This window comes from Sorex fumeus, unplaced genomic scaffold (genome assembly GCF_029834395.1).
Source record: "Sorex fumeus unplaced genomic scaffold, SorFum_2.1 ptg000054l, whole genome shotgun sequence".
In the NCBI taxonomy this organism is placed as follows: Eukaryota; Metazoa; Chordata; class Mammalia; order Eulipotyphla; family Soricidae; genus Sorex; species Sorex fumeus.
Window position 1 is genome coordinate 28,742,763 of NW_026606111.1, and position 15,344 is coordinate 28,758,106.

General features: G+C 40.3%; 1 protein-coding gene across 2 annotated transcripts in view; it reads right to left on the reverse strand.

Annotated features, from left to right (window-relative positions):
- The window catches only part of CDK19 (cyclin dependent kinase 19), a 181,906-nt gene that overhangs the window by 89,800 nt on the left and 76,762 nt on the right, over nt 1-15,344 (reverse strand). For both annotated transcript variants that reach the window (XM_056125305.1, XM_056125306.1), the window contains one exon: nt 12,336-12,411. In XM_056125305.1, coding sequence (XP_055981280.1) covers nt 12,336-12,411 — 76 coding nt within the window. The remainder of the gene's footprint in view (nt 1-12,335; nt 12,412-15,344) is intronic.

A 15,344-nucleotide genomic window follows, 5' to 3' on the forward strand; every position in this document is an offset into this window, starting at 1 on the left:
GCTAACATAACATATACATGTAGTGTGTGTGTGTGTGTGTGTGTGTGTGTGTGTGTGTGTGTGGTGCCAGCGATCAAACTCAGGGTCTCACATACACATGTCAAGTGCACTTTTGTTGAGTTACATCCAAGGCCCAAATGTATAAAATTTAAATGTAAAAAATTTTTGGGGGGGGGGGGGGCGTCACACCCAGCGGTGCACAGAGGTTACTCCTGGCTCTGCACTCAGGAATTAATCCTGGCAGTGCTCAGGAGACCAGATGGGATGCTGGGAATCGAACCCGGGTCGGTCATGTGCAAGGCAAAAGCTCTACCCGCTGTGCTATCCCTCCAGCCCCCTAAATGTAAAAACATTTAAAATATTTTGACACCTATTTTATAAAATTAGTACAATAACAACAATAACAAAACCAATTCAGAAAAAGGGCCAGCACAGGCAGGGGATTTGCCTTGCATGAGGCCGACTCAGGTTCAATCCCCAGCATCCTATATGGTCCCTTAAGCCCAACAAGAATAATCCCTGAGCCGTGAGTAAACCCTAAGCACTGCCAGAAGTGGGGGGGGGGGGGGGGGGGGGGGGAGTCCAAGTCTGAGAAACAAATCCTAACAAAATCCATTACATAGTCTTAGCAAACCACTACATAGCGCAAAACCATTACATTATGACATTGTTCTAATAGTCTCCGAACAGTTTACAAACTTCAGGCACAGGTAATAAGTACCTTCAAACAGAACTTAAAAATTACTTAACTTAAATTTAGCAGTGAAAACTTGTTAAGTCATTTAAGAGTAAAAAAATGTTTATTTATACAAAGATAAACTTTACATAACCAAAAACCTCCCTGGAAAGCTCACTTTACATCAATGAGTAAATTGTCTGCTACAGTCTACTTGAAATGATTTTATAAAATAAGCAGTTATGTTCTCTCGACTTGATTTCATAAACAAACTTTTTCAGAAAGCATTTCTCTTTTTCAACCCAACCTGTAAAAGATGTAGTGTTTGTCGTAAGAAAATGGTCAGATGTTGTGATGGGAACAACATTTTAATCACGACCACGATCACGACCATCCTGTTGTTCGTCGATTGCCTCGAGCAGGTCCCAGTAACGTCTCCTTCGTCCTAGCCCTGAGATTTTTTTTTTAAAGTGCCATATTCAAGGCTCTTTCAGGGTTAGGAGAATGAGACCCATCATTGTTACTGGTATTTGGCATATTGGGTACGCCACGGGGAGTTTGCCAGACTCTGCCGTGTGGGCAGGTTACATTCGGTAGCCTGCCAGTTTGTCCAAAGTAGGAATGAGATGATAAAATGAGATGATAAAATAAAAAATTAAAATATTTAACATTTTAGTATCATTTTTAAATACCCATACCTTCTAAGAACAATGAGGTAAAAGAAGGGTTAAAAAAAAAAGAGGGAAAAGATAGCACTAGTTATTTTATAAAACAATCATAATTATTCTGCCACAGAGCTTCATAAAGTTTTTATTTTGTTCTTGGGAGATATTAGAAGATTTTCGGAGATCATAGGAGAGTATTAGCAAAGGCAAATTAATATCAGCTATTCTGAGTCAGAATAAACAGATGTAATCAGGTCCTTCTCCCAAGAGGGAAAGAAAGGCAAGCACTCCAGCGCAAAGGATAACTACTTAGGGCAATCATCCTTGTTCATAATCCTGGGAAACGTTTAGAAACAAAAGTGTATTCTTTCAACCCAGGCTTGGAGAAAGTAAAATGGGGATTCAATATCAGGTAAGGTCTAAACATGTGTTATACCAAATTAGAGATTCCTAAGCAGGATTGTTTTTTTTCTTAAATGTGATGTGGAAGAAACACTTCATGAAGTACTGGCTGGTTAATTTGAACACTTAGGGCTCATTCTTCCCAGCCTGGAGCAGGGACTTTCTTTCCATCTCTTTGCTCTGTGTATTCTCTGATCAGTGTTTTCACTGTACAGGTCTCTATCATTTTCAAGGTACTTTCCACTCAAAATTCTCTTCATGAATTACCTGGGGTTTTCTAAATAAAATATAATCATCTGTAGGGAACAGAGAGATAAAACAGCAGGTAAAGTGCTTCCTTGCGTATGGCTGACCTAAACGCCTGCACCACTGATGGTCCCCCCAAGCCCGCCAGGAATGATCCCTGGGCACAGAGCCAGGAGTAAGCCCTGAGTACTGCTGGGTTTAGTACTCCCCCCCAAAAAAAAGAAATTAAATACTTTGAAAGAAAGTACTATCGTGAGGTTCAGTTCTTTTCCTCAGCAATTTTTTGCTTAGCAATATTTTTATTTATACTGCTACACTAGCTTGACCTCCACAGACAGAGAATGAAATGACCTATCTGAAAAGCGGTGTCTTAAAAACCTGATATAGTTTCAAGTTCTTCTGTCATTAGGTTGATGGTTCTAATAGGTTTAGGTTGTATGTTGCTAAAATCTGCTTGCTTGCTTTCTTAATGAACTTTTGCTTAATTAATCTATCCCTGACTTGCTCTTTCAGCCCATCTTCTCCCTTGAATATGCATCTCACTTGTTTGTTGACTTTTGTGAGTTGTATAAATCTTGGATATTAGTCCTTTATCTGATATATTATGTGAAAATATTTACTCCCACTCGGTAGGGTGTCATTTAATAACAGTTTTAGTTTATTTTGTTGTGCAGAATTTTATAATCTGACATAGTCCCACTTGTTTATTTTTGTGTCTGCTATCTCTGCCACTGTGGCCATCTGGTTGAAAACACTTCTGCGGTCAATTTTCTGGAAAGTTCTGCCAATATTTTCTTCAATTTATTTTATGGAGTCTTGTCTAATCTCGAGGTCGTTTAATGTACTTTCAGTTTACTTCTGTGAATGGGATGAGGCACGATTTGAATTTCATTTTTTTTTAACACGTGAAAACTATCCTGTCTTCCCAGCACCATTTGCTGAAGAGATTGTCTTTGCCACACTTCATATATTTAGCTCTTTTGTCATTGATTAACTGTCCATAAATCTGGTGATTTAACTCAGAACTCTTAGTTCTGTTCACTCACCTGCAGGTCTATCTTTATTCCAGTACCATATAGTTTTGATTATTATAGCTTCGTAGTATAGTTCAGAGTTGTGTGAATGCAACTCCTCTCTTTCCCCACCCCCCCCACCCCTTTAGAATTGCTTTGACTATTCAGGGAGTTTTATGGTTCCATATAAACTTTAGTAGCATTTGTTCCAAGGTCAAAACCTAGCACTTTATGGTACCCCTAACCTTTGCCAGGAATAACCCTCGCACATAGTCAGTAGACACTGGGCACCACCAAATGCAGCCCAAACAACACAAAATTTTCCAAAACTAACTCTGTCTACAGAAATGCAGCTTGTCCAGACCCCAGCATAAGACTCAGAAGGTAAAAATGTACACTGATTACAGTCCTTTTGCTGTAAAGCAAAGAATATTTACTTTGGGTTCTAAAGAGTAAAGCCCATGTACTCCCTTGAACATGAAATATACACACGGGATAATGGATGCAGCACTTTGGCAACTTTATAATTCCATAAAGATAACAAAGTCTTTCTAAATTAAACTGGATGTTGTTTCTTGACTAGTAACTCACCATCTCGACCTTCGCCAACCTCTTCCTTTCAACAAACTACCTTTCACTTCTTTGCTGTTAAAATGGTTTCCCCATCCCTCTTTCATCCCTGCCTAAAACGACCATATTAACTATACCCTTTCCTATGAAACTTTAAGAACAGAGTGCAAAGGGGCCTCACTCACTTCTAATTACTTCCTTTTTAAAGAATAAAATAAAGAGATATAATTAATTTTGACTACACATTAAATAGCTCAAAGGGACAGAACGCATGCTTGGGATGTGAGGACCCAGAGTTTAATCACTATACTGCACAGTCCCCCAGCACCTCAACAAAAGCCCCACCCCAATCCCCCAAAGGGTAAAGGAATTAGATCAACTGAGGCTGAGAAGTACTGCTACAGTAAAGAGATAAGTAAGTTAATGGGTAATGAGCTATGTGTGTCAACGTTTCAAAATAAACAATTTGTCTTCCTCAGGGTCATAATAATTTATAATTATACATAAATTATTTATAACTCTATGTGTAAAAATCCCACTATTTCAAATAATTATAAATACTTGATAATCCTGTGGGCAAAAAGTACATCTGATTATGATTTGACTTTATATTTCTCTGATTATTTATGTACCTAAGTATCTGGCATTACAAAATTTTAATAAGAAACAATGTTATAAATAGCCCTCTGCACATAACAATGTTATATACTGAACTATCATAACACAATACAATGGAGTATCACAATTCAACCTAAAGGCTAAACTCATCTTGGTGGGGTAGACTAGTAACCTGGGGATCAGTCTTCCCTGAGGAAAAAGACATTTTGCCATTTAAACGACTGATTTTTTTTTTTTAAAAAAAAGATCCTTTCTACCTTCCTGAAAACATGTTTCTTGGTATTCTATCAGCAAGAGACAAACACTATGTGTTACAAAAATTTAGTGATCAATATCTAATTGGTCTGTTTGCTGACATGAAGGGGGCACAAATTTATCTGTTGCTATAGCACACTTTAAATATAACTGAGCATGCAAACACAAACAAGGGGCCATGTGGCTCAGTGGTGAAGCACCAGCTTTGCATCCGTGAAACCTAATTTCTGTCCCTGTCACCATACATACACTTTAATTTAAAAATAAACTAAACAACAAAGTAATTGGATTCTTGAAGGGGATGTACCAGCCCAGAGACAGCAAGCTGGGTAAGGGACTTTCCTTGCACGCAGCTGGCCCGTTCAATCCCCAGCACAACCTACAATGCCCCAAAGCACAGCCAAGAATGATCCCGGAGCACAAAGCCCACAGAAAGCCTGAGCACTGCAGGTGCAGGCCCCAAACAAAACAACAACGAACAGTTCACATGTTTCCTCCTTAGTACAATTATGAGATTAAATACTACTCACCCCATTTGGACAAGAGAAAAACAAAGTTCACAGAAATCAGATATATTGGTAGTTATAAAGCAGTGTTTCTCAACCCTTTCCTGACCATGCCTCTTCTGACCTTGTTTTCTTTCTGGGCTCCCTGTCCCACCAGATGGTCCCACGACTCATGCTGTGTTTCCCCCTCCCCCGCCATTTATGACACAGTCACCTCGGACCCCCTCTGGAATATCCTAAGAACCTACAGGGAATTATGTGTCCCTGAGTTAAGAAATGCAGGTTTAGAGTGCTAATAATTTTTATTATGCAGCCAGAGCGATAGTACAGTAAGTAAGGCATTTGTCCTGCATGTAGCTAACCCAGGTTTGATCCTTGGCATCTCATATACTCCCACAAACCCTTCCATGAGTGATCCCTGAGCCAGGCATAAAGCCCTGAACACCACCGGCCCAAAAGAAACAAACAAACAAACAAAAAATAGAAAAAATAAATCAGAATAAATAAATAAATTCTCCGAAGAATACAGAGAAAAGAAATGCAAAAATCAGCCACAAATCTGAGTTCTTAGATCCCTAAGAGTTCTGCTCTTAGGGATCACTACTGCTTGGTGCTCAGGGAGTGATTCCTCAGCTTAGAGCGAGGGGTAATCCCTGAGCACTGCCAGGTGTGGCCCTAAAACAAAACAAAAATACATTAATATAGACCAATGTTTCTTAAATTAATAAAAGAAATTAAACAGAATGAGTCCAGTTTTGTTTTTTGGTTTGGGGATCAAAACCAGGTATGCTCGGGGCTTACTACTGGCACTGCACTCAGAATCACTCCTGGCAAGGATTAGGGTACCATACTCACAAGCCAAGGATCAAACCAGGTTCAGCTGTGTGGAAGGAGAACACCCTACCCACTGTACAATCTCTCCAGCCCCAAGAATAATTTTAATATTTTTTATTTGTTTCTGGGTCACACCCATCAATGCTCAGGGATTATTCCTGGCTCCACACTCAGAAATTGCTCCTGAAGGTGCTCAGCGGACCAAATGGGATGCTGGAGATCAAATCCAGGTCAGCGCACGCAAGGCAAGCTCCCTACTCACTGTGCTATCTCTTCAGCCCCCAAGATTAACAAAAATTAATACATTATAGAGGATTAGCTTTTTTTCTCATGGCCTATTTTAAAGTTCTTTCAAGGACACTGCAGCAAAATGAAAAACACACTTGTGAACTGACATGAAATGCTGAGTCTTTTGAACTTTGAAAATCTTGCTCAGCATGGTAGACCATCAAAAAACTATTAAAAACCATCTACATGTTATAACTCAGACAAACTGGGGAGCATACTTTCTAATGTCAAATAAAATTCTGTTTAGAAAACCATTTAAAAAAAATGCTGCAGCAAACAAACATTATATCAATTTCACTTCATAAATTCAAGAAAGCAAAAGCATTTTCCTTTATCCTAAGGGAAAATTTCCAAGTACCCCACTGAAGTTTACATAAGAACCTGCTATAGCTTCACATGGCAAGTATTACAGGGGAAAAAGAGTATAGACTCATATAGATGGAAAATACTTATAACTGTAAGGTATTGCTATAATGGGTGCTTTTACAATCTTTTACCACCTTGTCTAAGAATTAACAACATTTTAATTCCGTTACCAAGAAATAAACTGTAGGATCTGAATTAATGGTATTTACCACACATTCAACATAGCAGCTTTATATAAATTTTCAATTAAGACTTCCCTATAATCTATTCCATCCCTGGTACCACATACCACCACCAGTGATTCTGAGTACAGAGCAAGGAGTAAGCTCTAAGCACTGCCGGCTGTGGCAAACCACTCCCTCAATTTTAAAAAATAAAAATAATTTTTAAAAATTTTAAGTTAAACTTCCCTATAATCTCAAAAAATGTGCATGCTCACGTTATCTGCATGTTCATTACCCAATTATGCCCTGTTAAGACATATCAAAAACTAAAGTGAAGATCCAGGGAAACAAAGATTCAGGGTCACAATTTACCTTCAGTGAGTAAGTTTTGAATAAAATTAAAATGTGATGAGTTTGCTAAAGAGGTGGGGATGAGGGAAAGGCTACCGTGGGACACTGGTGGAGAGATAGATGCTGACACTTGTTGTGGATCTGGAGTTGATATATTGAATGCCTGAAACATTTTATCATCAGCTCTGTAAATCACAGTGCCTGAATAAATTATTTTATTTTATTTATTTATTTTTGCTTTTTATGTCACACCTGGCAATGTTCAGGGGTCACTCCTGGCTTTGCACTCAGGAATCACTCCTGGCAGTGCTCAGAGGACCATATGGGATGCTGGGAATCGAACCCGGGTCGGCCGCATGCAAGCAAATGCCCTACCTGCTGTGCTATTGCTCCAGCCCCTGAATAAATAATTTTAAAGGATGATGTGATACACTTTTAAATAAAATCTGAAAACCCAGGTCAACCATCCCAGTCTGAGAATTCTGGGGCCTTCTCGAAAAGAGGATAGGCAGATTACCCCTTTCTGCCTAAAGGCACAGCAGCCCACAGCCGTGCCCGACACCCTCAGACATAGAAAAAGTCCAGCTCCACATCTGAACCTCATCAAACTGCCTAGACACCAAATTACTCTACATCTAGAGCTCCTGAAAATTTCACAGTACTGTCAGCCCACTAGGATCACAGCAAATCTGATGGGAAGGTTGCATAGAAAATCACCTAGCTCAGTAAGCCTAAACAATAACACAGAAGCCTCAACTAGCACTAACCAGCACAGCAGATCCTCAGACAATGACTTCAGTCACATCACTGTGAGATAGAACAATTCCCACAAACTCTTACTGAGTTATAGGGTTTGATGATTCCATTAGCCTTTCTGTTGTAACAAACAATACGAACTAAATTTATTTGTGCCTCCACAAGGACAGGCTGGGCCGGTGGGAAACTTCTGACATTGGTGGAGGGAAGGGCATATTGGTAGTGGGATTAGAGCTGGAACATTTAAGGCCTGAAACAACTGTAGTATGAACAACTTAGTAAATCACAGTGCTATAAAAAAAAACTTAAATAAAATGTGAGATAACATACTTTAGTTTTTTAACTTAATTTTGTTATTGTTTTTGGCCACACACAGGGTCTTACTCATGGCTCTGAGCTCAGGGATCACTCCTAGAGGTGCTCAGAGGATCATAATTGTGCCAAGAAATGGACACCAGTGAAGGGATTATTGTTGAAACATTGTAGGCCTCAACCTTAATCATGAATAACTTTTTGTCATTTCATGGTGCCTAAAAAAATTATTTGTAAAAACAAACCAAAAAAAAAAAAAACACCCTGATGTTAGGAATCAAACCCGGGTCAGCCACATACAAGGCGAGAGCCTTAGCCACAATCTCTCCAGCCCCAGGGTTTAATTCTTAAACTTCTTCCCACTCTGTACACATTCTGCCAAATTCATTCCAAGGCTACCAGTTCTTTGATAACTTTTCTCATCATCCACCCCATTCCACCTCTATTCTCAGAACTTCTCTGCAATCAGAATGTCTCCAATCTAGTGTAATGAGTGACGTGGTTCTAATTTTCTTCATATCAAAAGTCTCACCTATGGGGCTAAAGCATAGCACAGTGGCTAGGACACTTGCATTGCATGTGGCCAACCCAGGTTCAATCCCCAGCATCCCATATGGTCCCCCGAGCACCACCACGAATGATACAGGAGTAAGAGAGACAGGAGTGCAGAGACAGGAGTAAGTCCTGAACACAGCTAGTATGGCCCAAAAACCAGCAAAAAAATAAATAAAAGCCTCGTCTATTTTCATAAACTAGAAAATACCAAGTGCTGTATAGTATTGTAGAATATATAAAAAAAAAAAAAACAATCTGACTCTGAATTATTTACAGTGCTGTCTCTATTCCCCCAGTCTACCTGACTCAGTCAATTTCTCAGCTCCATTCCACTCCATACTTCCATCACATCAATCAGAAACACTTTAGTGCTGAGGCTGGAACAACAGTACAGCAAGTAAGGCACTTGCCTTGCATGCGGCAGATTGGGGTTCGACCCCTGGCACCCATATGGTCCCTGAGCACCACCAGGAGTGATATCTGAGTGCAGAGCGAGGAGCAAGCCATGAGCATAGCTGGGTGTGGCCCACAAAATGATGATGATCATAATACACTACTAATAACAACAACAAAATGCCACTAGACTGGTTTTCTCTTCACGCCTGTGTTCTCCCTTGAACACGTATCATGCTTGTCTCTGTGTATCTTTGCTTGTTTGTTATTTCATTCTGGAGAATCATGTGTTCTCTCTCAAACTCATACTTCCTCCCATTCTCTCCCCTCACATCTTTCTAAATAAGTTCCATTCAATAAAAACTATCCTGGGTCAAAGGCATAGCACAGTGGATAAGGAGCTTGCCTTGCACGCGGCTGACTTGGGTTCGATCCCCAGCATCTCATATGGGCCCCCAAGCCCACCAGGAGTGATCTCTGAGTATAGAGCCAGGAATAATCCCTGAGCACTGCTGCATGTAGCCCCAAAACAAAACTATCTCGCTTCACTAAAAATTAACTGATTAAATAATTAAAATGCCACTATACACCTATTAGTAAATGCTGACAATTTAATGTTAGCAAGTCTATGAAATAATCGGAAATCTCATTTAAGCTACTGGAAATAAAAACTGGCATAATCACTTAGGAAGACAGCTTGAAATTGTAAACAATTTATGCAATTTTCAAATTAAAGACAGAACTATCTAATGAAATAGTAATATAGGTAAATAACAATTTAGAAACAGAAATATCTAACAGATGTGATAACATAATGGTGTCCGAATCAGAGACCTTGATTGAAGAACTAAAATAAGGTTATACAGTAACATGACTTCTAAGCCATAATGGTTTTCCCTCTACTTTCTGATCTATGAAATGAGATTAAGAGTAGTTAATCCACATAATGGTCATAAAAACTAACATTTGAAAGCACTTAGTTGGGCACCAAGTAAACAGCCAGTAAATGTGAGCCATATGCACAATTACTTCTTAAATGCTTAAGTGTATGATTAAAAAAAATTTAAAAAGAAGGAACCAGAGCATAAAATACACTGAGCAGAGCATTTGCCTTGGATGCGGCCGACCCAAGTTCAATCCCCAACATCTCAGAGATCCCCAGAGCACCACCAGGAGTAATTCCTGAGTGCAGAGCTAGGAATAACCTCTGAGCACTGGAAAAAAAATTACATTTCTTTTAAAAATTATCCTATTATTATGATGGTATTATTTTTCTAGCAACTAGTACATTAGGGGAAAAGCAATATTCATAATCTCTAATAGTGTTATTCCCCTTTTCTCTTTAAACATATCCTAAGCTTAAGAAGGGAACAGACATTAATGATTTAGAATATTATGTTAGCATAAAATTCCTAAGCATAGAAATTCTAGATATTATTGGACCTGGAGCAAGAGTACCGTGCCTTGCACATGTGTGACCCAGGTTCAATCCCTAGCATCCCAGATGGTGCCCCAAGCACCGCCAGGTGTAATTCCTAAGTGTAGAGCCAGGAGTAACCCTTGTGCATCACCAGATGTGACCCAAAAAGCCAAAAAAATAAAATAAAATTATAGACGTTATTAAGAAAATGTTCATTCAAAAATGGCTTGTGATGAAATGAGTCAGAAAGCGAGGGATAGACATAGAAAGATTGCATTCATCTGGGGAACATAAAGTAACAAAATAAGAAACTAACACCCAAGAGTGGCCGAGATTAGTACCAGGAATTTTGCTCCATGGTTGGAGGCCAGCCACACGTGCTAGGGTAAAAGGGAGCTCAGATAGAGAAGGGAGCACCAAATAAAGAGTGTTGGGAGGATCCTCCCAGAATGGGAGAAGCATGCTGAAAGTACACTATAGACCGAACATGACTGCCACTCAATGCCTCTTCTGCAAACCACAACACCCAAAAGGAGAGAGAGAACAGAGGGGAATGCCCTGCCACAGAGGCAGGGTGGGATGGGGGGGATGGGAGGTGGGAGGGATACTGGGACCCGTGGTGGTGGAAAATGGGCACTGGTGGAGGGATGGGTACTTGATCATTGTATAACTGAAACCCAAGCACGAAAATTTGTAAGTCTACAACTGTACCTTATGGTGTTTCACTAATAAAAATTAAAAAATAAAAATGACTTGTGAGCAATGAAACATCGTATGCACCTCTTCTCTTCTGCTGTTTGTTGCTGCCACTGCTATGTTGCTGCTACAGTGCTAGGGGTGACTTGCCACTTAGCTATAGTCCCCACCCCCAGGCTCTACATAAAAAAGTTTATTTCTAGGTCACACCCAATGATGCTCAAGGTTTAGTGCTGGCTCTGTGCTCAGGAATTACTCCTAGAGGTGCTTGGGGGACCATATGGGATGCCGGGGATGGAACCCAGGTCAGCCTCATGCAAGGCAAATGCCCTACCCACTGTACTATCTCTCCAACCCCAAAATATTTTAAACAAATATTGCAACCATACACTATATATATTGAAAAACAAAAGCACTGTCCTCCTGTTGTTCATCAATAAGCTCGAGCGGGCCCAGTAATGTCTCCATTTTGAGACTTATTGTTACTGTGTTTGGCATATTGAATACATCATGGGGAGCTTGCCAGGCTTTGCCACACGGGCGAGATACTCTCAGTAGCTTGCCGCGCTCTCCGAGAAGGGCTGAGGAATTGAACCCGGCTCGTCCGGGCTGGCTTCACGCAAGGCAAACGCCCTACTGTTGTGCTATCGCTCCAGCCCTATATATATATATAATTTATATATTTAATATGTATATAAATACACATTTATGTTATATATAAATATAAATGCATATTAATAAAAACTATATTAATAATGGCTGGAGTCATAGCACAACAGGTAGGGCTCCACCACCCGGGTTCGATTCCTCTGTCCCTCTCCTTGCCAGAGAGCCCGGCAAGCTACCAAGAGTATCCCGTCCACAAGGCAGAGCCTGGCAAGCTCCCCATGGCAAATTCAATACGCCAAAAACAGTAACAAGTCTCACAATGGAAGTGTTACTGATGATCGCTCGAGCAAATTGATGAACAATAGGGGCTGGAGCAATAGCACAATGGGTAGAGCATTTGCCTTGCACACAGCCGACCCAGGTTCGATTCCCAGCATCCCATATGGTCCCCTGCGCACTGCCAGCGGTAATTCCTGAATGCAGAGCCAGGAGTAACCCCTGTGCATCGCCGAGTGTGACCAAAAAAGCCAAAAAAAAAAAAAAATCGATGAACAACAGGAGGACAGTGCTACAGTGCCATATTAATAATAATCATCTACTATCCATAACAAAATAAGCAGCTATATTTATGTCCACTTACTGCAATCTCTCTACAAGCCGACATGGAAATTCCTGTGCCTTCAATTTGCTTCAATGCATACTCCTTTTCATCTTTTCTGCAAGAAAACAAAAATATTATTATTTCTATATATTATCTTAAAACTCAAAAGTAGAAACTATAAAAACAGTGCAAATTTAGTATTCTTTTAATGATGTGTCATGATTCTCATTATGCATGCACTCCTTATCATTTCTGATAATATTTCACCGACAAAGATCAGAAATACCAAAAGAAACTTGTGACAATGAAAACACCAGACAGACCCAAAAGTGGAGTTCAAAATGAAAACAGAACAAGATATGAAACACACTACAAGCTTCAAAGAGTAAACAAGCATGAATATATACGCAAGTACATTGCAAGACAATTCTACTCCTGTCTTAAATATCTAGAATCTATGAAAGCACTCTACTTTATGATCATAAACTACAAAAACAAATGATAAATGTAAATGCCTATATTTATATAAAGTAAGTTCAGAGTATAAGAACAGGAAGAGCTACTGTGGAACCTTTGATCCTCTGGGAAACCCTAGTTCTCACCCAGAATAAGAAATACTCAAAGTCCCAAACCCTCACAAACATCTCATTCCTCAGAACTCTAGAAAATTCCAGTATTTGATCAGAGTTTTCTAAACAATGGAGGTAGCAGCCCTGGCACTGGGGCGGGGTGGGGGGGTGGATCGGACGAACAGTGTATAGTGTGCGTACATGTGTTCCAAAATAAAAGGTATAGAATTAGAAACTTCGTGTGCGTACGTATACAGTACATGCCCCAAAACAACAGATGTTGATGTAGGATAAGAAATTCTGGAAACCACACTGACTTACTACAATGCTTAACCAAAGAGTGAGATCAGTTCAACAGTAGTAACAGGGTCCATAAAAACAGCGTGAGTGTGAGAGCTGTGGGGATAGCCATGGGGCCGGAGTGCATGTTTTATATGCAGGAGGCCTGGATTCAATCCCTGGCACTGCACGGCCAAGCGCAACCTCTGAGCAGTAAAGTGTAAGGTCCAGAAAAAAGAAAAAGTTCTGGTTTGTGCAACTCATAATAAGTAGCAGATTGTGGCTTGCGCAGGACAATATCCTCAGGATACTGACAGATCTAGCCACACCAAGATGCCAGCTGAAAGGCAGAAATGTGGTTTATATCACGGGTGGTTCTAATTAAATGAATATAATATACAACATCCAAATTTTGTCTTTTGTCAGAGTCACAAGCTTATTCAGCTTCCTCACCTCTCTTTTTGGGAGGGGGATGGGGGCCTGGGGAAGGGCTTATCAGGGCTCCTCCAGAAGTCTACCTTCTTTAAGTGAACAAACTTAAGTGCACAACCCCCACCCCAAATGCAACCCAGGCTCCTAAATCCACCTGAATCATCCCTAGCTCCAGGAGGGGAGACAATTATCACCCATTTTGGGAAACACTTAAAGCCTTAGTAATGTATCAACAAGTCATGATGGGCCATATTTACTAGTTATATTTACTAGCAGCTAAAGAAATTGAAGAGGTTGTTCATAACCATTTACATGTCTTGTGAACAAAATCACAATCACCTACTTTGGGGGGAATAAAATAGAATTACGGTTATTTTCTACCCAATCAACTTGAAAATTATACCCATTTTTCTTCTAATACATGCACTGGGAAACAACTAAATAGCATTTTTGATTCACAGAAAAAACATCAGATATGCCAACAGGATAGACTATTACACATTACTAAAATGACAACCATGAATAACATTAGAAACATGAAAAAATGCTCACTAGATACTAAGAAGATCCATAAATTACACCATATAAAATGTATGTATTTAAGGCAGAGATAGTACAGCAGGTAAGGCACCTGTCCTCCATGGGCTGAACCAAGGTTCAACCTCTGGTTATGGTAGCCTAAGACTGAGCAGAGTACCACTGGGTATGACCCCCACCCCCAAACAAAATCAAAATAAAATACACATCTTGACTTTCATTGAAGGCAGTATAATAAATGAAAAAAAGTGTGTCCAGGTGAGAAGTTATATTAACTTCAGTGTTGTTGTGTCTTTTAAATTAGGATTAAAGAGATGAAGGTACTGGCAGAGGGACAAATTCACGCGGGTTCCAGGGCCGAGATCTCCCAGCCTACTCGGATTGGAGTCAAGCATCCTCCACCCAGATCTTCCAAATTCCAGTAGGCGGAGGTCACACCCACCACCTGGCCCCCTGGCGCCGTGTAATCCCATAAACGGCCAAGACTCAGAGACTATAAAATTCAGCTCCCAGAACCGCGCGGCCGCATTTGTGGCCGCACGACATCTTATCAGGACATCTTTTTATGACATCTTATTATCTCATTCCTACTTTGGACAAACTTGCAGGCTATCGAATGTAGCCTGCCCACAGGGCAGAGTCTGGCAAACTCCCCGTGGCGTACCCAATATGCCAAATACCAGTAACAATGATGGGTCTCATTCTCCTACAGAGCCTTGAATATAATCTCAGGGCTAGGATGAAAGAGACGTTACTGGGGCCTGCTCGAGGCAATCGACGAATAACAGGATGATGAAATGAAATGAAATGAAATGAAATGAAATGAAAAAGAGATAAAAACCAAAATAATTCAACACTGTAGACAACAACTAAAACAATCTATTTTCAAAGTGTTACTATTTTGTCTATTTTGTTTTGTTTGGGGGCAACACCCAGCTGTGCTCAGGGCTTACTCCTAGTTCCATGCTCAGAGATCCCTCCAGGTGGTGCTGGGGACAGAGGAAGAGTGGGAAGATTCATATAATAGTGCCAGGGATCAAACAAGGGGGGGGGTTAGTACATGCAAAGCAAGCACCTTACTTCTAGTACTATGTCTCTTGCCCCCCCCCCCAGAGTGATCCAGAGTGATACTATTATAAGGTGAAAGGTAAAAAAGAGGGGGAACATTTTTTTTTCTTTTTGGGTCACACCCGGCGATGCACAGAGGTTACTCCTGGTTCATGCACTCAGG